This window comes from Balaenoptera acutorostrata, chromosome 13 (assembly GCF_949987535.1).
Source record: "Balaenoptera acutorostrata chromosome 13, mBalAcu1.1, whole genome shotgun sequence".
Lineage (NCBI taxonomy): Eukaryota > Metazoa > Chordata > Mammalia > Artiodactyla > Balaenopteridae > Balaenoptera > Balaenoptera acutorostrata.
The window spans coordinates 7687756-7713846 of record NC_080076.1 but is presented as its reverse complement, the minus strand read 5'-3'; the positions used below and the strand labels follow the sequence as shown (position 1 = coordinate 7713846).

The 26091-nt window shown below is 34.3% G+C and overlaps 2 protein-coding genes across 7 annotated transcripts in view; one reads left to right on the top strand and one right to left on the bottom strand.

Moving 5' to 3' along the window:
* RTTN (rotatin) overlaps positions 1-26091 on the bottom strand; it is a 142542-nt gene that overhangs the window by 57834 nt on the left and 58617 nt on the right. For 5 of the 6 annotated variants that reach the window (XR_009005111.1, XM_057527198.1, XM_057527197.1 and 2 more), the window contains 6 exons: positions 19398-19552; positions 17987-18206; positions 11500-11628; positions 10925-11035; positions 9073-9231; positions 7785-7856 (listed from right to left, as the gene is read on the bottom strand). Coding sequence is in view for 5 of the 6 variants with exons in the window: in XM_057527198.1 (XP_057383181.1) it covers positions 7785-7856; positions 9073-9231; positions 10925-11035; positions 11500-11628; positions 17987-18206; positions 19398-19552 (846 nt within the window). In the remaining variant the exon portion in view is untranslated. The remainder of the gene's footprint in view (positions 1-7784; positions 7857-9072; positions 9232-10924; positions 11036-11499; positions 11629-17986; positions 18207-19397; positions 19553-26091) is intronic. The other variant, XM_057527200.1, reaches the window with a different exon arrangement.
* Positions 85-287, top strand: LOC114238828 (40S ribosomal protein S29-like). Its single transcript, XM_028168505.2, has one exon. The coding sequence runs from the start codon at positions 94-96 to the stop codon at positions 262-264; it is 171 nt and encodes a 56-aa protein (XP_028024306.1). The 5' UTR covers positions 85-93; the 3' UTR covers positions 265-287.

Sequence of the window (26091 nt, the reverse complement as noted above, 5' to 3'; positions counted from 1 at the left end):
AAAGAGGTAAAAAGAATCATATGGAAAAATCCTGAAGAGTCCCTGCATGCGCTCCCTCTTTTCGTTTTGCCTCGTTGCAGCCGAGAAAGCAACATGGGTCACCAGCAGCTCTACAGGAGCCATCTGAGAAAATTCGGCCAGGGTTCTCACTCTTGCTGCATTTGCTTGAACCGGCACGGTCTGATCTGGAAATATGGCCTCAATATGTGCCGCCAGTGTTTCCGCCAGTATGCGAAGGACATCGGCTTCACTAAGTTGAACTAAGTGTGAACTTCTTGAATGGGTCATCAAGCATATCTACTTTCCTCAGAAACAATACTAACTCTCTGTATATAAATAAAAATGTTAAAACTTAAAAAAAAAAAAAAAGAATCAAATGGGTATCCAACTTCTCATCCGTAGCACGAGATGTTAGGAAGACAGTGGAGCAAAATTCTTATGAGGAATGATTTCAGCCTAATACCTAGTAGCCCAAACTATCAATCCAGTGCAATTTGAATACATTTTCAAACAAACAAGAACTCAGAAGTTTGTCACTCATGCACTTGTTTTTAGGTAGGAATACAATTATTTTGAGGATGATTACTAGGAAAGGGGATTCTAACTGGAGAGAAAGGATGATTAGGAGCTTAGAAAAACTTGAGCTACGATGCGGACTCACAGTGCAAGAAAAAAAATTAACAGAAACTCCAAGGGCAAAAAAATCACCCAACGCCCAAATCAAGTTTTAAAATCACACACACACACATAAATACCAGGAAAGTTTTCCTCTGAGTGCCAGAGGGATCATAGCCCTGGAAGCACAGATAAGGAAGTGTAACCACAGCCCAACAAATAATGGCTCTGTAGCAAATTACTAGTTTTCACTTTTCAGAATCAACTTACAGATATAAGGAGGCTGTATAAGAGAATCTAACCATAATCAGCCTTCACAAAGTAAAAGTAGAGATGAAACTGGCAAAGACTGGCAGTAGAAGTGGGGGACGAGATACCAATAAAAGGAACAACTTAGCCATATCTTGCCTTCTAAATGGGGGCGGGCAAGAGATATGACCCATAGGTAAGGAGACCAGAAACAGCAGGGGTGACCAGGGGAGAAACTAAGACCAGTAACAGAACTATATTGGCAGGACATTGTTTAAGTGAGCTAAATCCTATGTACTGACACAGTAAAGGAACAAACATACTGTATTACTGCAAACACACTATTTAGAGACAGGAAGGTAACTACCTGAAGAATTAAAATCAGTAGGAGGTAAAGCTGTCTCTGTGAATAAAGAGGGTAAAGAATTTCATCATAAGCTCTATTAGCTTTTTTAACCATATATATTCATTACTTGAAAAAAATAATGTCTTCTAAAAATTCAAACATTTCACTCAAAATATTTTTAAACTTCTCAAACAAAACCAGATGATCTGGAATATGTACATAGTACATAACCATTATTTATTTTTTATTTGATTTATTTTAGCTAAGCATTTAGCCCGAATCCCCAATCTCCACGTGCCAGAGCTTCCTAGTAGCAATGGCACATTATCAACAGAGCCTTAATCACAGCAGTGAAGCCAAGTCCAGCATAAGCGCAAAAGATGGCGTGGCTCGGGCTTTCCACACATGACTAATGTACAAGGGCCGGAACAACGAAGCCTTTCACGCATGTACTAGGCTTCGCTCCATAGATCCATCAGTAATTGATGGGGCTGTCTTCTGGTAAAACGGGGAAATCAGCACAGTCTGATTGCTCTGTCTCAGGACGTCTATATCCTTACCAGCCTTGCCCTCAGGTGAGTGCTCGGGCTGCCAGATCATCTGCAAAATTGCCAGGGAGAGCGGAGAAGGACAGTATGCAAAGAAAGAAAACTCTTCAAATCACCAGGAGCCATAACAAATAAGTTTGCAAAGAAAACAGCAATTATGTCATAGAACACTCCGATTAATTTGAAAATATTGTTCTCAAGGATGCAATAAGCTACAATATTACATTTAAAACATTTTACTACTAGTGTCACAGTACTAACATACCCATTAGCTATGATTCAAAAGGAACTAGAAGCAAAACAAAATTACATGTAAGAAGAATGGAGAATATTTTCAAGAAGAAAAAGGAATTATTTTGATACATAACAAATTATATAACAAATGTAATGCAGAGATTGAAAAAAATGACCCTAATTACATAAGAAATCCCTAACTGCATATAAATTATGAGTATAGTTAAAATGGTATTGTTTCTCTGACACCAAGTACTTAGCATTTTGTGAAATCAATACTCATAATGATCCATGATGAACACATTAGAAGATGAAAAATATGCATTGATAATTATCACATCAAATATGAAAATGATACATACTACAACTATAAATGAGTCGGCCATCTCTCTACAACACATATAAACACATATGCAGACAGTCTAGCTATGTCCACTGAGAGTGTACAGAAGCAAAGACCCCTCCCTCGGAACAACGAGCATATCTAGAACTCATTTCTATATACCTTCTCTATTGAAAGAAATCAGGGCTCTTTGAGCAAATATCTGATTCCGGGGTGGGGCTGGGAAAGTCGAGAACATCTTGCTATGCCAGAAAGTAAACAAGTACTCAAAGGTTGATAAAGACATGTTAAAGACATGTTAAAAGGATATAGGAGTCTTCGTGAAGGAAGTCCTCCTAGCCAAATCTGAAACAATTTGAACATCTAAATAAATAATGATAGAAAGAGATCATAATCCATGAAACATACTAAGAATCCTTGAGTCCATACTGGTGTAAATAAATAAGTGAATAAATAAATAAGAAAGGAAGGCTCTTCCTTACAGTAAAATGTAATTAATGTGGAAGAAATAATGGAATTAGAAAATCATCATTTGGCAACCATTCTGTAATAACTGCTTCAGACAAGAATCACAAATGGAAGTTAAAACTAATAAAAGTTGATGAGAAATAGATATTTTACAGTCTCAAAGCACCTCCTGGCAAAAGGAAAAATTTTAAGTCCACAATGGAGAAGACAGACCAACTCTACCTTAACCAAGTAAGCAAGGTTAATATCACCAGCAATGGGACAAAGACACAGCCTATCTGCTGATGTAATACAATGAGAAGCACGGAGCACTTCTGTGGCTTTTCTGCCAAAAATGCATAACCTGAATCAAATCATGAGGAAACAGACAAACCTAATTAAAGAATACTACAAAAACTAAATAGGTTATGCTCTTCAAAAATGCCAAGGTCATAAATGTTAAAGATTTAGGAACTATTTTAGATGGAAGAAACTAAGTAGACATGACAGCTATATGCAACATGTATTCCTAAATTGGATCCTAGATCCTGACTGTTTTTTTGTTTGTTTGTTTTCTATGAAGGACAGTAGTGGGACAATTGGAAAAATTTGAATACTTTCCACATTTTGATAATTATAATAGTGATTCTGTAAGTGAATGTCCTTGTTTTTAGGAAACTCACAATTAACTATTTAGGGAAAATAGAAGTATATGTCTGCAACTCTCAAATAGTTCAGAAAAAAGACACTAGGTAGAGCTAAAGCAAATATGGTAAAATTATAACATCTGGGGAATCTGGGTGAAGGGGATATAAAAACTGCTGTACTGTTTCTGCAACTTGCCTTTAAGTCTAATTTTTTTTCAAAATAAAATTTTAAAAAATAAAATATATGTGCCAACTCCTCTCACAAACATGGAAAGGAATGAAAGCATTAACAAGTGTATTTACACCACAAACTGACATCTCATTATATTAAGTGCATGAAATTACCTTTACATTTAAATCTGTGACACCATTTTCAAGGGAAAGAACAACTTTAATATTGTAAAAAGTACACATAAGCTACCATGATCATATATAAAACACTGTAGTAATGTTCTCTTGGTAGAACACTGTCTTCCCCCACAGGCCATAAGCCCCAGAGCACTAAGTCAGATCATCTGTGAATCCCCAACATTTAAATACTCAACAAACATTTAGAGAAATGAACTGAAACAAACTACACAGATAATCCTTATCTAACAGATTTCCTGTTATAATCAACTCTAAGATTCCATTCTGGTTGTCAAAGTTGCAGGGATATGGATTTGTGACATTAGTTCTCAAACTAAACCCAGCAACAGAATCTTCCACATCCAGGAGTACTAAATCCAAGTCAGACTCTAGGAAACCAGTTTACAAGACACTGCACAGCTGGGAACACAACACAGTTTAGGGTCCCTTGGACACTAATTCTGCTTTCCCTCCCTAAGAGAGGAATGTAGCCTTGAACAAAGGAAGACCAGTATTATAAACGCTGCTCTTAAAAAACAGAATAGAAAAGATCTGTGATGCACCAAGGACCGATGCACCAGGAACTGGGCCCTATTAGGGCTGCTGGGCGCCCGGGGAACCTGTGCTGAGAGGCTCTTTATCTGTTCCTACTCCTTGTGACCACCCACTCCCAGTACGCTTCTGTATCCATGGAAAGCCAAATGGGAATTACACTACAAAAATTAAGACCTGATCTTCAACTTTATTTACTTAGCAACATCAAGAAGACTAACGGGATAAATGGAATGATTTGCACATTTCTACGCATTAGCAAAGATGGATGGAGGACCATTCTCTGTGGATGGGGCTGGGAGAAACATTTTTTTTTAATATTAAAAACATGGCCCTGAAATACACATTCCACTTAGGAAGATTAAGTTAAATAGTAAGAAATATGCAAGGCAGTAAAGGTAATATATGAGAAGAACCTAATTTAATGGCATAGACATTAAATGCTAGTATCTTTCAGAGAAGAGGAAGATTAAGATGGATTGTAGCAGTTGCTGAAAGTATTTTTAAAAAATATTTTTAAAATTAAAAAAAGTTTTATTGTACAACACACGGAATATAGCCAATATTTTATAATAACTATAAATGTAATATAAGCTCTAAAAACTGTGAATTACTATGTTGTACACCTGAAATTTATATTGTATATCAACTATACCTCAATTTAAAAAAAGAAAAAAAAGCTTGCAAGTGAAGTAAACGTTATCCAAAAGCCCTTTGAAAACACTGCTAAATTTTGGTAGCCTTATAAATAGAATAAGAAAAAGAAAAATTATAAGCTAAAACTTAAGGAAGAACTAAATTTTTATAAAATTTGAAACTTTAATAAATTAAATATTCCTTTCAAAGCCCCCAAAATGTTTTAAGTGACTTATGCCTTACCTTGTTCCAGAAAAGATTTAAGCCCTATTACAAGGAAAGGTAAATTATAACATGAAAAGTACACCAGAAATGAAAGAAAAACAAAGGTATGTAAACAGTGGAACCAGCTAAAAAGTATCTACCACATTTGATAAGACAGCACTAAACTTTACTTAACAACAAAAGGAAACCCAGCCAGTTATATAACTCATAATTTATTTATGCAAATGATTACCACTCAGAAGTACAATTTCAATAGTAACATGAAATAGAAATCTAGACTGGCTGTGTGGGGAAAGAACTGGGACAGAGGTAATAATCTTACAGCAAACACTGCAGAACACCCAGTGGAACAAGAGTATAAAGGGCATCAACTCAGACTTCAGGCACCAAAACAAAATGCAAAGCCGTAAAAGCAGTTCTGTTTGTAAAATATTATTAATCAAATATCTACCTCAACCAAAATAAAATGTTTACAAAGCTTCTATATACTAATGCTACTTCCTGCTATATCCTCCCAAACACTGCAAAATGTACACCAAGGCAAGTAAATGAAACATCTTATTGAATAAGATTATTACTCATCGTTCTACCAAAGACAATTTTAATTTTAAATTACTGAAAAAGTAGCACTTTCTTTCTGGCTGTAGTAAACTGGCAAAGGTCACAACTTCTTGGAGATTATAAAATTCCATTATCTATATTTGAAGACTATCTTCCTCCCTTACTAGAGCAGCTGTTTCCACTTTGGGATTTAAAGTACCACTAAACTTTTTAAAACTTGAGGGACATATACTACATTACCAACTATTTTATACTACCAAGTGAGGACACTTAAAAACAAAAAATAATAAGCAAAAACAAATTAAAAAAAGAGAGGAAGAAAATGTGAGTTTATTAAAAATACACAAAAAAATAGACTGATTTTTCTAATTTTGCTTAAGACTAATAGAAGTTTCATCATCAAGTACTATTTTGGATTAGAGTAGCTCTCACATATTTTTGATTATGGCCAACACTGGTAAAGCAAAAGACTCTAAAAGCGTACTTAAACCACTGTTTTCAACTTTTTTAGTAGAAAATTAATTCTGTGATGAAGAACTGGAAAGTAACAAAATCAAAAAGCTGCACTAAGCATGTCACCAGTAGCAAAAAGCAGCTGTATACTATTTAACTTATTAGAAAAATTGTGAACTTCTACACATGGTTCTATATTATAATGCCCCAAGAGCTTTAATAGAACCCAGAAAACTTATTACTCTTGCCTTTATATTTATTTCAATAATTTAAAAAAAACTCACTGGCAGTACATCACAAAGGTTATAGTATACAAGTGTCACTACTTTAACAATGGGAGTAGAGATCATTTGCATTTGAGCCAAAAACAACATTTTTAAATGTAGTTATTGGATAACAGGCATCAAAACCACTACACTGTTAATATAAATATTAATCCTGTGTATTCTTTTCTAATTTGTCTCCTATGGTTTTATTACCACACAGACTGTGAATAACAACCATCATCAGAAGGCATGTTAAACAAATTAAAGGAGCCAGTGGAAAAGCAGCCTGGGATTTTCAATAATTGGCAGCATTAAACTGGGTTTGCAAAGTTTGGAAAAGTGAAGCTTCCAAGAGTTAAATGAGATCCAGGCCTTAACAACCACCAGGATTCAGCCTCTAGGTGACTGCCCCAAAAGCTGCCCTCACTACAGCTCAACTAGATTCAGTAACTCCTCCGAAGATATATTCTAATGAAAACTTAAAAAGAAACCTTAGATCTTATCTAAGGTCCTGGGGGATGAGATGCAACAGTGTGATAAATATGTATGTATAGGATGAGGACATATGGATAAAGACTAGGGTAGAAAAAAAGCATGTCTTGTCTGCCCCAGGTGAGCACTTTTCTATCCTCCAAATTACCTAAAAAGCAGTAGGTTATAAAAAAAAGTTAGGTAAAACTATCTACTGACTTGTCATTCAGAACATGATACAAAAAATTAATCTAATAGAAAGCAAAGAAAGATAAATTATGACTCAGTGTACTAACCCAGAAAAGAAAAAAAGACGTTAACATCAATGCATATTTAACTACAAACAAATTTGTTTATTATTATTAATTTAGAGAGACAATATAGTGAGTGCGAAAGAGAAACTGCCTGGACTGAAAGCAAAAGGGTATGATTAAGGGCCAACTACTTAAACCCGCTGTGCTAAATTTTCTTAATCTAAAAAATGAGGATAATAATGGTTCATAACTCAAACCATTACAAGCTGATATTTGTTATGTTTCTAGAAGAGTGCCTAGTACATAGTAAACATGTCAGTGATTATTATTTCTGTTTAAAATTATTTTTAACACCACAGAGAAGAATTTGTAAATCTGATCAAGCATAAAAAAAAGTCTACATTCTCTTTCAAGAGGTCCTGTTGGCTTGTATAAAGTTTCATCAGTAAGGAAATATATACATATATAAATATATAAATATATAAATATATAAATATATAAATATATATATATATATATATATGCTGAAACTTTATCATCAATTAATCTCAAATATCTACTAGGTTGATAATTGTTTAAAGTCACCTACCTGCCAAGTATAATCCTTTATGATTACTGAAGGCATTGGAATTACAAGGAGATTTTGAAAAATAAATGCAGCCTGAAATTAAAGGAAAAAAATGTCAATACTGCCATCTTGTTGTCATGTCTGAAATAACCAATATACTGTTAGTTAATAACAAAAAGCATATCCCTGGTCAGCTGCACACGCTGAGAGGTCATTATGAGAACTCCCCACTGCCCTTCCTGTTAGGTGATGACATAGTAGTGGGGGAAACTACTTCACCAGGAAAGATATTTTTTCCTATTTCAGAATTTTGTCTTTCCAAAAAATGATCTGTAAACCATAAACTCTTCTGGTAGCATTTAAGAAATCTACTTCATGTTTCTATTATCCTCCTACAGATCATACACACACCTTTCTCCCCATCTCTTTCTTCCTCTCTCATACAAGCTCCTCCTAATAAAAAACTGCTAACTAGAAATACAAACCACAAATGTCCAGCTTAACCTCCTAGGGTCCTGAAGATGGTCAAATTAAATAATCATACTAATTATGAACACTGATTATCTATTTAGTGAAAGATTATAATGGGAGAATAACCAGAGTAACAGAGGGGATCCAAAGGGAGTGAAATTTTCAACCACCTTAACTGGAAGCCAGTAGACAGTCTTTAAAGTTGGTAAATCAAGAGAAAGCTACAAGTTTAAGCATTATTATTAAAAAAAAACAAATAATAAGAAAACTACAGCCTTTGGATTTTGGAACTGGAAACTGGCTAATGGTGGGCCCAGGAGCTGCTGTTTTCTTTACAAGCCTCTAAGCATTATTTGATTACTGTTCTTAAAATGGTTGCATCGATCATTACTTTGATAAAAGCAGCAGTAAAGAAAATAAACTATTCAGAAAGAATTAAAATAGCATTTACTTTTCCTCTTACATGTTATATAATAAATACTACAGAGTATTTTAACAGCCCCTTATCTTAATTAAGTAAAGCTTTATAAACTTAAACACTGAGATCATATAAAAGTAATTTCTTTTCCTGTGAACTACTTTTCAATGTGTAATAAAATAGAAGAGTCCATTTAAAATGCACTGAATTCTGCTTTGATCTTTCAGAGTAAAGGACTCCTGTTCTGACTGTGAATCAATACCATTTTGTTCTCTACAACCATTTCATTTCAGTTTTTCGCAGGTCAAAGAGACAACGGTCAGTGGTGAGCCCACGGTGTCAAACAGGGAGTATGGTTTATAAGAACTACCACAACAGGTCTCTGAGGGAAAATGGGAGGGGCTAAACAGACAGGCCTACCTCCCGGCGTACCATGCTACACTCCGACTGGTCCAGAAGAATGTTCACCACCGTTCCCCAGAGCCCACCAGAAATGTTTTGACAACTGTTTGCTAAGGCCACACAGCCAGTTTCAAGGGTAGTCAGTGCCGATCCTAATCCCAGTGAAGTGAACCTCACCTGTTCAAATTAGAGAAAACGTTGTGAAACCAAAGAACCCAATTTCACAACATGAATTCTTAATTTTTCTGGTACATAAAATATCACATTTTTATGACACTGTCTTGACAATCCTAAATTATAAGACACTTGAAGAATACTGTCCTATAAGTTTATGAGTGAATAAAAATCCTATTCCATGATTTAAGAAAGTAATAATATAGGTAATAAAAGCTAAATAAAAGCAAATGTCACAAAAAGTCAAAACCAGCTATAAATAAGACTAAAAATTATAGCTCAAAAGTCTTTTTCTAGGGAAAGCATAGGGTGCTTACATATCTTTCATGAACATGATTCTTGTTTATTTCTCATTTTTAAGAGGATACTATTATTTTGTTCCACCGTCCTTAATTTTTCAGTGTTTCTTTCAAACAAATGGCTTTAACTTCTTTGAAACTTCTTTTCAAACAGAAGTAACTGAATTATCTTTTTAAAAGATACTTAGTATTTTCCCCAAAATTATTTTAAAAGAAAAATGTTTCAAAAGAGATTGACATGGTGTAATGTTTGCCATAGTACCCCCACTGCTCAAGCTACGTATTGGGTGAACTTCTGAATTTTGATTTCAAAATAGAGTTTCACTGATAACCACAGGGTAACAGAAAGCAATGCAGTCATAAGGCAGTCAAGCAACAAGTCCAAGTTCAATGTGGCTCAAGAATGTATCTCTAGCTGTTAACAGTACTATATTATATACACAAAAATTTGCTAAGAGGGTAGATCTTATGGTAAGTGTTCTAATCACAAAAACAAGCAGTAAGAGGACAGAAGAAACTTCTGTAGGTGAAGGATATGTTTATGGCATTGAATCTGGTGATGTATATTTCAGGGGTGTATACTTATCTCCAAATTCATGAAGTTGTACACATTAAATAGGTACAGTTTTTTGTATGTCAATCATACCTCAATAAAGTGGTTTAAAAAAATCAAATCAGTAGACAAATGGCTAAAACTGGAAAATTCATTAATATAAAACGCTGCACTGTAATGATACTATTCTATTAAATGACACGCAAAAGTCACTTGGCCGCTATCCTTCTAAACTGTTCAAAAATGGCTGGACTTCTCCAATAATATTTTGCTGTTCTTTACAAAACTGATAGATTCTATAATCCTTCCTTTCTTACTATTTTTATCTGTCCTCTGAATGTGACTGAATAGGGGATGCCATGAACTGAACTATGTACCCCCAAAATTCATATGCTGAAGCCCTAACTCCTAATGTATTTGAGGAGAGGGCTTTTAGGAGATAATTAAGGTTAAATGAGACCGTGAGGCTTGGGTCCTAATCTGATAGGACTGGTGGCCTTATAAGAAGAGGAGGAGAGAAAAGGTCATATCAGCATGCAATGAAAAGGGAACCATCTGAAAGCCAGAAAGAGTCCTCACCAAACCTGACCATGTGGGTGGGCACCTTGATCTTCAACTTCCAGCCTCCAGACGTGTGAGAAAATAAATTTCTTTGTTCAAGCTACCTAGTCTATGGTGTTTTATTATGCAGCCCAAACTGACCAAGACAGGGGGTAAATATAGCTTAAGGTATAGCACTAAAATAACCTCATTTTGGAAAATATGAACAAGTATATGCATACATGTTTTGTTTCATTTGTTCTTTAATCTACACATAATGGACTTGATTTTCCTTCACACTGACCTCTGGGTCTCGGTCAACCCACAACGGAATCAACCAAGCCAATCCCTGTTGAGTGGTAGCATGTTCTTCACTGTGACTGCGCAAAGGCAAGAACCAAAGTGACATCCACTCCTAGAATGAGAAAAAGGGAACAGAAACACATCAGGTACGTTTCTAAGGATAAAATAGAGTTTTAAATAACTGAATTTTTAAAAATCAAAACAAAGTAAAAATATGCTTAAGACTTGGTTTTAATTCATTATTTAGCCAACACAAGGCAAACAACCATCTCAGCTCCTCCTTAAAAAGTTATACATAACAATTTTTCTTCAGAACAGCTATTTTCCCCATGATTTAGATAAAACGTAGTTCTCTAGTGCATGCAGATTTCAATCAAAATAAATTTAAAATAAAATTCAGATTTGTGTAATATACAGCTTCTAAGAAACATCTTTGTCAGAAATCATTTTTGTCTACTAAAAAGACAAGTCAAAAGACATTTTCCTAGAGTAAACATATAGGCTTGAAACGTGTTAGACACAGCACATTCCCTTTCTAGCAACTGTGGGAAGACAGGCAGCTTTGAAAGCTCTCACCGAGCTCTGGGCCTGGGCCATCATCTCATGGGATAAGTGAAGCAAGCAGAGAACCGTGCTCTTTGTGACACCTTTTCCCATGAAGGACATAGCATTTCCTCCATGCTCCACATAAAAAGAAGTAATGACCTGAAAAACAAATGCAAACAATTTTGTGGCAGCTTTACTCTTAGTGGCTAAATATATACCTTTCTACTGACTTGTCTGAATTGAATCCTAACCACATAAAGTATATTATAATATTCTTAGTTTATACATTTAAAAGTGGTTAAGAAGGTAAATTTTATGTTATGTGTATTTCACCACAATTAAAACAAACATTCTTAGTTTAAATTGTTTTCCTTTGGAATTTGTACAAAGAATGTGTAGTATCCTCCTAGAAGATTTTGTGATTTAAAATATGCTCGTAGCATTCTTCAAATGTTATAGTATCCTTTAAGTAAAAGAGTTTATTTTATAAATACCCTGTTGAAAAGTATACTTAGAAATTGCTAGCTATATAAAACTCTTACTAACTACCAGAGTTAGGCTAAGTTTTCTAGAATTATGGTTTGAATGTAAATGGACATTTACATTTCTAAGCGATCTTAGATTTCTACTCCATATTTAAGCATATATTTATTACTTAAATAATTGCCTGTCAACTTTTTCTCTCCCACATACCTGAGGGCTTTAACACATTTCCATCAGTAACAACAAAAGAAATGTTTCTTATCTGAAGCTATTATGCCCTTATCTGCGAAGCTGAATCAGAATGAACATGGGGAGTTAGGAGACAGCAGTTTGAGAAAAAGTCCTTCCACCTGATTTAGAAAATCCTTTAAAATATGTGACAAACTCTTCTGGAAAATTTCTGTGTAAATCATATATTGTCCCCCATATAGGGGTTCAATAAATATTTGTTGACACTGAGTAACAAGCATCATTATAGCTTTCAACTCAAAATAAAAAATTTAAAGTAACAAAAGATCACTTTATAATTCACAAAGTTTTAATAAAAAAAAAGAATGCTAACTATATTTAGGTGCCAATACATTATGAAGGAAAAACTTGTGAATCAAAGCAATCAAAACCACATGTTATCTAATACAGCAGAAAGTATTTCAATTCATCCACCCAAGGACTCAATGCTTTTATTCAGCACAGTAAGCCATTTTGTCTTATAACAGAGACTACTTTTTAGTTTGGATTCTTTTTAGCTCATGCAGCAAAGAAGATTAGTTTTAAAAAAAATGGCATAAATATAAATCACGTTAGGCACAGCTTATTTAACAAAAGCAATTTATTCATAAGATAACTTGGGGATTTTGACTTAAATTAGAATTTTCATAAACCAAATAACTGTATAGTATGTCCGAGAATGAAACAAGTTTGGCCAGGGGTTAACAACTACAGGTGACTGCTACAGGAGCCCTGCTCTACTATTCTTTCTGCCTATGTATATGATTAAGGTTTTTATAATTAAAAGTTTAAAACTTTAAGGGACTATTTTAGAAGAGATCTAAATGATCAAGTGTTTATTATCTTCCTATATGTCACTGGAGAGAGCTATATTGTCATGGTTTAGGTTCTAGCTTAAAAGGGATAAGTCAAGAACGTTCATATTATCTCCTTTCAACTTACCATCAGATCCCTGGAATTATACTTCATATATAATTTTTAAGGCTTTAATTATCATAGTTTATTCACCTATCATAATGAATCATGCTTAGTCTAAAAGTCTCATTTTCCAACCACAAAAGGCAAATACTGCATTCAAATTTCACTGTGCAGAAACAAAATATCTAATAATGAATTACAACTCCCATCTGAAAAGGAATCAGCTTTAATTACTGAGAAACTATGAAGCAAATCATTTGGACCAACAATGGCTTGTTTCAATGTCCAGTTACATAAGCATTACTTTATTCTCTAAAAGATCAATTTAGCCAGTAGTAAAATAAAAAAACCTGTTTAGCTAGCTAAGTAAGCAGAAGGGCCCAAGAAAGATTTAATAGGACTCAGACACAATTTCTAATAAAAGTGACAGATTTTTTTCATACTATTTTCCTGTCATTTAATGTAAAGACAAAGATTTTCTTCCCAAGATGTTATATGAAGCATAACATGTACTCCTCTGTTTATACCAAATAAAGATTTGTTAATCAGGTTTTCATAACAGTGAAACATTATAAAACAAGCATCACACTTTATATCTATTCCTTAGCTAATAAACTGTGTTGATTTTTATTACCTCAAAGACAACTGAGCTTAAAATGACAGTATTGTCTTTTTTCCCCGACTTCTTACTGAGAACTAAGCCTTTTTGTTCTCCAATAACATAGAAAGCTCATTTTAATTTCAGGTATTTGAAACACAGGTGTGATCTGAAGTCTCTCCTGTTACACAATTTTACAAACAAAAGTACTTCTGAGGGTTTCTAAATATAAACAATGTAACACTTCTTCAATTACTGCTCTAGTAGGTTCTCACATATCCCTGATCTGAAACAGATAAAAATCACTTAATAGAGGAGATGTATCCCAAAAGGTTTATAAATGGAGCATTTATAAATCACATTACAAATAATGCTATAAATTAGGTACTTGTAGACTGAATTATATTAAATGCATTGGAGGAGCTGACTTATTAAAAAACATGGTAAGTTTTTAGCTAATATATCTATTCTAAAAAATTCATATTATTTCTGATCATGGATACTTTGAAGCATGAGATAATTAATTTACTGACAGTTTGCTCTTTTTCAGTATTTACAAGTATTCAAGATAAAAAAATTATTTCATTAAAGTGACTACACTAAAATTCATATTAAATTTTATAGTACAGCTGAGAGTATTTAGAATTTTGAAATTTTTTTTTTTAATAAATTTATTTATTTATTTATTTATTTTTGGCTGTGTTGGGTCTTTGTTTCTGTGCGAGGGCTTTCTCTAGTTGCGGCAAGTGGGGGCCACTCTTCATCGCGGTGCGCGGGCTTTTCACTTGAAATATTTTTTAAAAAACAAGATGTACTTTTGGAAACAAATCCTAGATAATATCATCTGAAGCATGATTTACAGCTGAATATATAAACATCACCTAAAGTATGATTTAATAATGAAAATACAAAAATTAAACACACATCATTTACATTCATTTACGTCACATTTCCAAAGTTATTCAAACTTTATTCTAAGTTAAAAATCATAGATAAGATACAGCTACATTACTCACTATCTGTCCACTATGTACAAATCACTGTCCTAGGCCAGTGGGGAGCTGGGGGTAGTGGAAATGGTCCACAGATGATTCTCACAAGCTCACAGTCTAACAGATCAAAGCATAAAGCAAAATAAAAATACAGTGTATTAAGTGCCATAATAGTGGCATATATAAACTGCTTGAGGTACATAACCTGTAGAAGAGATCAGTCAGCCAAGTAATACTTACTGGGTGACTATGTGTGAAAGAATAAGAAAAGGCTTACTAAAGGAAGGCAAATGAACAAGTGAGATCTTCAACTTTGTGTAGAGACTGCCACCCAAAGAGAAAAGAAGCTGTATGAAAGAAACAGACTTTTTAAGCATGCTTTTTTATTTAATGAGAAGAGCCACATATAACTGAAACTTCAAGGGATGTGGGGAAAATTTTAAACAGAGATAAGACTCAAAATGCAAGATTATAATGAGCCTTAAGCACTTGAAAAAGGAGATTGGGAGTGAAAGGTTTCTGTTTTGAAGGATGATCTGGTGGTAGGTAGAGACCAGTGGCAAGCAGGAACGTGCAGCACAAAAAGGAATAGGAAGTTATGGACACGATTTGGTCAAAACATTCCATGTCTAGAACGCCCATCACTTCTGATCAGTTTATTCATCTTCCAAACCTCTCTGTACACTGCTTCCTACAGGAGCCTTGCCTGAATTCCTAACAGTTAAATATGCCAACCTTTATAACTGAACCTTTCAAGGCAAGCAATGCTGGCAGACTTGGTCACTAAGCAAACAGTGAGCCATTTATAGATCTAGACAGTTTATTACTTACATAAAAAGCATAAGTAAGAGTAGGCAAAGGTGCCAGCTCTCAGTGTCCCTTTTACAGGGTGACACTGAAACAAAGGGGCCAGATGACAGCAGTGCAATGGCAGCGCACTCTTGCTGAGGAGCTCAGGCCAAGCTGCGGCTCAGCCGTCTATAGCCTGCTGCCGTACCCCAAGGGAGCAAGGCAGAAAGCCCGCGCGAGCATCAGAACCCAGGAGGCGATAAAAACAGGCCCGTGACACACTTCCTAAGAGAGAGTGAAGTGAATGAGCAACGGCCTTGTAGAAGTTCCTTACAGGCATCTCATGTTCCAAAAGGATCACAGGAAGTTCTGCCAGAGCTTAGATCAGCCGCACCTAAGCCCTGCCTATGTGGCCCATATGCAAACACGCAAAGCTGCCAGGGCACCGTGGCAAAGCTGTTCTCTTACAGAAACCTATCACTGCTCTATTCACTGCGTAATTCTTAAAATATACTGGACTAAATGATGATGAAAACAAGACATAAAGTTAAGGCCATTATTGGAAGGTGATTAGAGCTAAAAATATATTTTTGAGAAAATCAAAAAAAAAAATCAGTGAAATAAGGCTCTACCTTAAAAAGCTAGAAAAAAGCCATAAATTAAATCAAAATAAGAAGGAAATAAATACAGGCAGAAGTTAATAAAAGAGGGAAAAAAACATTAAAGGGGGATCAACAAAGCCAAAGATTCATTCTTTGAAAAGACTAATAAAACATATAAACCACTAGTAAGGCCAATCGACAAAACTGGAGAGAAGGAAAAATCAACGTCTGGAATGAAATGGGACCTCACTACAGATCTGACAGATATTTTAAAAACAAGATGATGTGATGAACAATTTTAGGGCAATGAATTTGAAAATTCAGATAAAATTCAGTAAAACATAGCTTACTGAGATTGACACACAAAAAACAGGAAATCTGAGCAATTCTAGATCTACTTTAAAAATTCAATTCATCTATAATCTTCCCAAAAAGAAAACTCCAGTCCCAGATTGCTATACTGTCAACTTAACATTTAAGGAAGAAATAACACCAATTCAAACCAACTATTCCAAAGAAGAAAAAAGAGAAAGTTACATGAAGAAAAAGAGAAAATTATATAAGGATGGACTTATTTTGATATTAAAAAACTGACAAAAGTTTTATAAGAAGATAGATATAGTAATTCTAGAAACTTTTTTTGCCAATGAAAATAGGTAGAATAATTCTAAAAACATTAACAAACTAAACCTGTTTATATATAAAAAGAATAATACATCACAAACTAGTTGAAATTTTCCAGAAATATAAGGTTGTTTACCATTTTTAAATCAACCAATGTAATCCATCATCTTATGGAATACAAAAAAAAAAAAAACATGATTATCTTAAAAGATACAGAAAAAGCAATATACACTTATGATTAAAAAAAAAATTCTTAGCAAAGTAAGACTAAAAGAAAATGTCCTTAATCTGATTTTTCTTTAAGTAATTGAAAAAAGACTACCATAAATAGCTTACTAAAAGATAAAACATTAAAGGCCTTTCCTTTCAGTTTGGAAACAAGGACTGCTGGGTACACAATTAACATATAAAAACTGAATATATTTCCATAAATCAGCAATAGTTAGAAAATAAAATTTCACAGAAGATATAATATACTCATTTTCAACACAAGTGTACAGTGGCAGTATCTAAAATTGCCCTAAACAGGAAGAAAAAGAGAAGCCAAATTGTCCTTCAACATTGTAGTAGAGAGAATACTACACAAAAATGAAATTAAACTCCACCTACAGGAAGCAAAATGAGTAACTCTCATAAGCATAATGTTAAAAAGAAATACAATTCCATTTAACAAAATCAAGAGAATGAGAAATCATTGTATATATGGACACATAATTGAGTGGTAAAACCATCAAGAAATGCAAAGAAGTTATTACCGTAAAAATCAAAATAACAACTACCTTCAGGCGAGGAGTAGAGACTGGAAGTGGTTATGATGAGAGCTTCTAGGGTGGTGGCTACTCTCTATTTTAGGACCAGGGCGGTCACATGTGTGTTCACTATGTGATAAACAATGAACTATGTATTTACATTCTGTGTACTTTCTGTATGTGTTGTATTTCACAACAAAAGGGTTAATAGATGCAAATAAACAAGTTATCCAAATAAAGGGGCTTAATGAAGTGTAAGCCTTACTTTTCTTGAAAATGAGCTTATTCATAAAAGTAATCTTACTTATATATTTGCTAATAAAAATCATTAACACATTGAACCATTAATGAGCCATAAACACTGAATAATAATCTACATTAAATATAATAACACATACAATGCACCTAATATTGTGCCTGGTACACACTGAGTGGTCAGTAAATAGTAAATAGCTATCATTTGGGGGTTTGTAAATAGCTATCATTTAGGGGTTTTATTATTGCTGTTTATAGTTATTGACTATTTTTACTTACTTCGAGGAGACCTGACAAGTACTTCACACAAATTTCTAGTGGCTTTGTGAAAGGAGAGTGTGAGCTCCATCCTGGAAATGCTGTAAGGTGGGCCATCCCTCGTAAGGTCCTCTCAAGGGATGGCAGGCCGTAGAAATGAGGAGCGTCTGTGACTCTCAGACACTGGAGCAGTTTCAAAGCCAGCTGCGTTTGGAAAACATAAAAAAGTTCCAAGCATTTCCTGTGTATGTAAAGGAGGAAAAAAAGTCAACCACGGAACAAACATAACTGGCTTAATGGGCTTTCTTGGTGGTGGTGGTGGAGGGTTACTAACAACTTACTGTATCAAAAAAGTATGAAATAGTGGAAATGGCAGGAAATGGCAGAAAATACTCCCTCTTAAAACAAGACTTTTTAAGAAAAACATAGTTAATATACCATCCAGAGTATATGATGTAAAATACAAGTAAGAATTACATTGAAAAATGCATAAATGGGTATTAGTACTGCCAACCAATAATGAAATCAGAAGTTAACATAGAGTTACCACATGAACCAGCAATTCCAGTCCTAGGTATATACTCAAGAACTGAAAACATATGTCCACACAGAAATTTGCATATGAATGTTCATAACATCACTCTTCACAACAGTGAAAGGTAGAAACAACTCATATGTCCCCCAACAGATGAATGGATAAGCAAAATGTGGCATATCCATACATGGACTATTATTTAGTCACTGTCATCTGCTACAACATGCATGGACCTTGAAAACATGATGTTAAATGAAAACAGCCAGACACTAAAGGTCACATACTGTTTCACCCCATTTATATGAAATGCCCAGAATACACAAATTCATAGAGAAAGAAAGAAGATTAATGGTTACCAGGGGCTTGGGTAAAGGGCGAATGGGGAGAGACTGCTTAATGGGTACAAAGTTTCTTTTTGGGGTAATGGAAATGTTCTGGAATTAAACAGTGACAGTCGTACAACACTGTATATATACCAAAACCCACTCAACTGTACACTTTAAAATGGTTAAAATTGTGAATTTAAAATTTTTAAGTCAGAGCTACAGATATACATTTGAAAATCATCCATGCAAAAATAGTTGTACAGTCGTAGAAATGGGCATGACTGCTCAGACAGATGTGTAGAAAATTAAGAGAGAACCAATAACTAAACCTAGAGACAACAAAATACTGTGTGTGTGTGTGTGTGTGTGTGTGTGTGTGTGTGTGTGTGTAATTACAATCAGGCTATATCAGAAATTGATCTGAACTAAAAAACAAACCAGCACAACTGATTTTTACTGAAGTCTTTTCTCCTCTTAATTTGAAACTAATGAAAAGTAAGACCCTTTAGAAATCAAAAGAAAACTAGGTTCTGTGTGAATGTTCCCAAACCTCCAATAACACACATGGTACCTGTCAGTAAGCGCCACGGAACTGAGCAGCAAGGTGTTGAAGAGGGCGACCAGTTCTTTCTGGAGCTGCTGCCTGACGGCGGTGCGGATGTCATCTGCTTCCTCTCGCGCCTGGGACTCTGTCAGAACCAGCAGCTCCAATAGTGGGTTTGGACTCTGAAAAATGGAATTTGTAAAACATATATTTACCCTCTAATGGAGCTGTATGCTGTTCCCCATAAAGGTTTTTATTGCTAATCATGTTCTGGAGTAACTAAGTTATAGCGCCTAAATCGTAGGTTTCTACGGCATTAGTAGAGATGTTCTCAACCCAAAAGGTGCTTCATATGTTATCTCAAGAAAAGGAAAGCATATCCATTACAGAAAACTGAGGAAAATATAGAGAAGCACAATGAGAAAAACAAAAACCACCCATAATCACACCTCACAGAGGTAGCTGTTATTAGTATGTTGGTACATACTATTCTTTTTATGTGAGTGCAAACAGAATTATAATTCAATATTTTTAACAAAACTGAGATCAAGTGAAAAAATCCACTACTGTGACCATTTTTTAAAACAATGTTATTATCAATATTTCTTCAAAAACATGATTTTAGTAACTGATTGTTATTCAGCCATAAGGGTTTACCACAACTACTGGATAATCAGTGATTTCTAATTTCACTGAGCTGCAGCAGCATGCTCAACTCTGATTATACCCTATGTATGAATTCTAAACAACGAAATCACTAAATCAAAACATTATCATCGTTTTAATGCTTTCAATGTATATTGCCAAATTGTCCCTGCAAAAAGTGTACCAGTACATATGACTAAGGCCCACAGCACCCAAGCCAACGTTGAGTATTATTACTGTTGTAATCTTTGCGAATTTGACAGGCTGATAAACAAAGGAAACTAGTACTACTTAAATTTCAACCTGTTTTCCAACTTAAAAAAAAATAGCTAAAGAAATGTAATAGATGATTTCTAGTAATATTGAGAGAGCAGAAAATGTTACATTAACCAACAGCATTAAAATTAGATGGAATATTTATTTATCATCTATCATGTCATAGGCACTGTGCTAAAAAAAAGAGAGAAGGAAAATAAGATTTTATTTAACTTTTGAGTTGAACTAGAAGATTTGCATTTTCATATTTTATAGATGGGCAAACAGAGGTTCCTGAAGAGGGTAGGTAACTTAACCAAAGTCATATGAATGAGCAGAGCAAGAATTCAACCTCAGGACCATCTTACTTCAGAGACAGTTAACATTCCATCCCCAGCATTATGTCACATCAATAGTGCATATTATAACGTTCAAAAAGAGATAAAATCAAAATGTAATTACTGTTGTCATGGCCTCCTTCACCTAAAGAACTCAATTCAAAGACAACTACATTCTTTTTAAGGAAAAGAAATTTTTTAAATGGGAAGAAAATTCCAAGTTGTTTACATTATGTAGTATGTACAGTATACTTCAACCAGGTACAAAGAATTAAAAATAATCTAATTGAGAGCTTTTGGAAAATACTGAGGAGAGATGCTTTACCTTTAACTTACTTTACTATGTTTCACACCTAAGCAGCATTTTTTTTCAGCTTTTCCTTTCATCTTGAACAAGAAGTGTCTCATTTGGTTCAAGTAAAACTACATAAAACACAACTACCACTTCTAAGTTTCATATATGAATAAAACAATCTAGACACACATTTAATAAAATCATTAAAATAAATATATATTCTATAGTATTCTTAGCCCCAAATAACCAAAGGCTGACTTACACCCACACTCCCTCTAAATCCCGTAAATACTGACTAACCGAGCGAGCTGTTTTTAATGCAAACCCCATCTTGGTAAAATGTAATTTTACCATCAGCAATTATTAATTCTGATATACATATAAAAATTAAGTAGAAGCTATGGATTAACATATTAATATATTGAAGCAGTATGTAAATATATACCTAAAACTAAGACCGTTCCAAAGAATCTCATCCTATTAATAACTTATTTTTGCAGGTAAATTGCTGAGACTTTTTCCCTTTATAACATATCTTGGATTGACATGTTAACATTAAGATTCAGTGAACCTCAGCAACATCACTTCTAAAATATGGGATTTATTACCATTCCTCAAGAACAAGAGGAAATAGATGTCTCTACTGATGCCTATTGATCTCAAGTACTTAATCATATCTGAAGGTTTTATCTTTAGACATTAGTATTCAATCCTAATTTTAAACCAACTACGTGGGCCATTATTTCATCAGTGCTGACCTCCAAAAGGCAACAATTTCTGCAATGATGGCTCATTTTCTTTACCCACAGAGTTACCACTCATCATATCCAATTTTCCATCCATCAGCAACCTACAATAGTAGGATGGACAACGCCCTCTGTGAACTCTGAGTGCACATGACCCTGTGGAAGTCCGACAACAGACAGACATGTGCTGTGTAGTTCTGAATGGTCCCCCCCGAAAAAAGTATGGCCCCACTTTGATAAACTTCCATCAAAAACTCATTCTGAAAAGAAATGCATTCAAATTCAGCACTTCTCAGTTATTTTATATACTAACAAAATATCAATACATTAAAATATAAATTAGTAGTACAAAAAATTCCTTAAGTATGTAAAATGCTTGTAATAAATGAAAGTTTTGATAAAACATGTAGACAAAATTTTCACAAGAGAAAGTTTCTGTATCTTCCCTTGGTAAGTTAGCTAATTTTTCTTTATATATCTTTTAGGCATTCTTCTGCTTGATCAGGTATTCATTTCTGTCTAATTTTCTTTTTGCCACCATCACTTTTGCACATCTTCATATGTTATGTCCATACATTCAAAACAATTCCTTTGGAAATGTTATTTTACTGACCTTCTTAAGCCATTTCTCATTTATTTTACCCACTTCAGATGATAAATTGTAAAAGTCACTTTTTGACTTTCTATTTTCATGCTTCTTTTATTTTGAACATTGGCTGTTACAAAACGCTTAATAATTTAATCCTCGTAGCATGATATTTAGAGAGTAAACTCTCCTGATAGTGGATGCTTAAGTCCACTTTACTCACCCTTAAAAGTATTACTATTATCTATAACACTAGTGATGATAATATATGAGACAAGGTAAGAGCTCTCCAAAGACAGCTTTGATACCATACAAAGTCAAACAAACTAATTATACCAAAAATCCTTTCCTAAAGCTGCATTAAAATTACAGTACAGGGTTTCCCTGCTGGCACAGTGGTTAAGAATCCGCCTGCCAATGCAAGGGACACGGGTTCGAGCCCTGCTCTGGGAAGATCCCACATGCCGCAGAGCAGCTAAGCCCGTTAGCCACAACTACTGAGCCTGCACGTCTGGAGCCTGTGCTCCGCAACAAGAGAGGCCGCGACAGTGAGAGGCCCGCGCACCGCGATGAAGAGTAGCCCCCGCTCGCCACAACTGGAGAAAGCCCTCGCACAGAAACGAAGACCCAACACAGCCAAAAATAAATAAATAAATAAATTTATTTAAAAAAAAATTACAGTACAATCATCTAGAGTCCTGTAGAAATTTCATTTTAATTTCAAAACTATGAATAAATTATGCAATATGTATCAGCACTCATGACATACTACAAAATTCATAATCGTTTAAATGTAAAGTTTTAACTATCTAGTTACAGTTATACAGTTTAGGTATGTATATTTTAATTTTTCTATTGTTATATACTATTTACAGTCATATGCAAACATTCAACTATTGCACAGATTTTCAAGAAAAGATTCTAAAACCAAAGCCCACCATATATCTGCTATTTTCACAAACCAAAGCAACCACAGCTCCCCGTGTACAAGAACTCTAACCGAAGGAGGAGACTGTTTTAGAGGTTATTCTTTTTTTAAAATGAGCAAAAAGATTATGAAGTTATAAAAAATTTATAGATCAAAAATCAATTTATCAAAAAACTCATTCAGAGGAAAAGCTTCATGGATATTATTTTAATAATATTTTAATGTCTAATCTATAAAATATTTAAGCAGGCCTAAAAGCTGAAAGAACTATGACAATAGGTTTTCCTGTTCGCTTTATTAAAACTTTCCAGAAAAAACCTGCCTCCGAATGCTTCCTTAATTTTTTTAATAATTAAAAGATAAAATAGAAGTAAATACAGTACTTTGAAATCATCCTTGGGAAAGCAACAGAAGAGCAAACTTTACAGAACAATAAATCTATATACCCTGGAAGTGCAATCATCTTATTAAGGACTCAAAAATTATAATTTAAGGAAATTAGTATGTTGTCTCTCATTTGTGTTATAAATAATTTTCTCAGTTTATCATGTCTTTTTAACTATGCTTAAGGTATTTCTTGCCATACATACAGAAACCAATAAAATTCACATATAAATGCCCTCCTACTGGACAAATGTTCTGTCATAAGTTTCACAAAATGAAAATAGAAGTGAAATGGCCAGAGAAAAATAAAAAAAATAAATTTTATTATGGAAAAATTTGCTATGATAATTTAAAAATGTAGTTCTTCAGAAAAATACAGGCATATCAAAGGAACATAATACAATGTTCAATCAAAGAGTCATGCATATATAGGAAATCAGTTTATGGTTTTAAAAAATGGTGCCAATTCAAATCAGGAGTAGACATGACATGAGAAAATTGCTAACCATTAAAAAAAATAATCTACATCATAAGAAATTCCAGATGAATAAAGATGTAAACAAAAATAAAACCTTAAGTATCATAAAAGAAAACATGAGAGTGTTTTCTCAAAACTCTGGGAAACAGAAGATCTTTCCAAGAAGACACATAATTTAGAAACTATAAAAAAATCCTATAAATATGACTACACAAAAATAACATGACAGTGAATGAAACAAACAACATAACCTGTCCTCACTGCCCACATTCTAGTGGGGTGGGCTGGGGTAGAAAGAAAATGAACAAAGATATTCTGCAAGTGGGAGCGATAAGTGCAATGAAGAAATGTAAAATAGGATTAAGAAGGCACAGAGAGTCGGGCATGGAGAAATGCTACACTATGACAGGTAAGGATGACTAACATCTGAACAGAGCACTGAATCAAGTGCGGTAGTCAGCTGTATAGATATCTAGGGGAAGAGCATTCCAGCCAGAGAGAAAAAGAAATGCAAAGGGAGCTATGAGTGCAGTGTTTGAAAAACAACCAGAGGCCAATGTGGCTGGAAAAGAAGGAGTGGAGTACAGTGGTAGGAGAAAAGGTCAGAAAGATACTCAGAATCAAGCTCAAATAGAGCCTTGCAGCCTATGGAGCTTAATCTGAATGAGACGAAGCTGGTGGAGGATTCTGAGAACAGGGACATGATATGACTTCAGTTTAAGATCCCTGTGGCAGCCGTCTTGAGAAGCACAGGCAGCACGGGTGGAGGCTGGAAGACCTAACAATAACCTGGGAGAGGGGCGGTGACGGCTCGGCCTAGAGTGGTAATGGTCAAGGTGGTGAGAAGTCAGGTTTCTCTCATTCATACACACACACACACACACCTGTAGCACTATACCTAAATGTGGAAATTATGATCATGGAACACAATTTAAGTACTATAAAAGATGAAAAGTAGAAACAACATAACTAACAAAAGCTAGGGGATGAAAGGGGTAGATAAAATAGGAAAGTAAGTCCAAGATACAGTAAGGTCAGAAGACTAATGACAAGAAAAAAAAATTTGCAACTCATATCACAGATCAAGGGCTAATCTCCCTAATTTATGAAGGGCTCCTCTGTTACCAAAAACTTTCAAAAGAGAGAGAGACAGCGTGTTTGAGCACACACGTGCGAGAGAAGACTAAAAACCCAATTGTGGGGCAAAACTAGCAAGGGCATCAAGGGACAATTCACGGAAAACAAAAAAGCCCCAATCATGAAAACCATCGTATCATTCAAAATAAGAGTTACCTATTTAAAAAAAAACAAACCTCAATACAAACACATATACACATGTATCTTTGCAACTTGTAACTGACTCAGCAATTACAGTTCTAGGAATTTATAGTTTCCATTTGTTGTATTTTAACATGTTACAAAATTAAGGTTATGTGTGTTTCTTGTAATTAACTACATAGCTTCCTTAAAGTGATATGTTTACTAGTGAGTTAATAAATGTTTACTGAGAGCTCACTATGTGCAAGGTACTATGGTAGACACTGGGTATGCAATGGTGAACGAAACAGTCCCTATTTTCACCAATCCACAATAAGGTAGAAAATAATAAACATCTAAACAAGCTTTATACACATATAAACATTCATATACATAATATATTTTTTAAATCTATAAATACTTTTAAAAGTATTCTCAATTAGAATTTCTAACTTACATTATATTAGCACCTTGCATTTTTATAGAAAATCATGTCTTTAAATGAGCTTTGCAAATGTATTAACATATAATGAAATATATTTGTCTTATAAGGTCTATTATCTTCTATTTCAGTTTAGGCCCTTTTTTCTAAATTTAATGTGTTTTTTTTGTGATTGTTTGTGCGAAGGTTTATCTTTACCAGGTTAAGTAAATCCATATAGTATTTGCAAAAAAAAAAATACAGGCCAACGATAAAAAAAACAAGCTAGCTTCCTGGGTTCTTGGCGAGTTTCTCAGAACACAGTCAGCTACAAAAAGTAGAGAGTAGTGGGGGCGCTGGACGAGTAAACACTACAGTAAACTTACAT

What these genes read in the sequence shown, in the direction of transcription:
- LOC114238828 (XM_028168505.2), top strand. Translation starts at nt 94, where the DNA reads ATGGGTCACCAGCAGCTCTACAGGAGCCATCTGAGAAAATTCGGCCAG.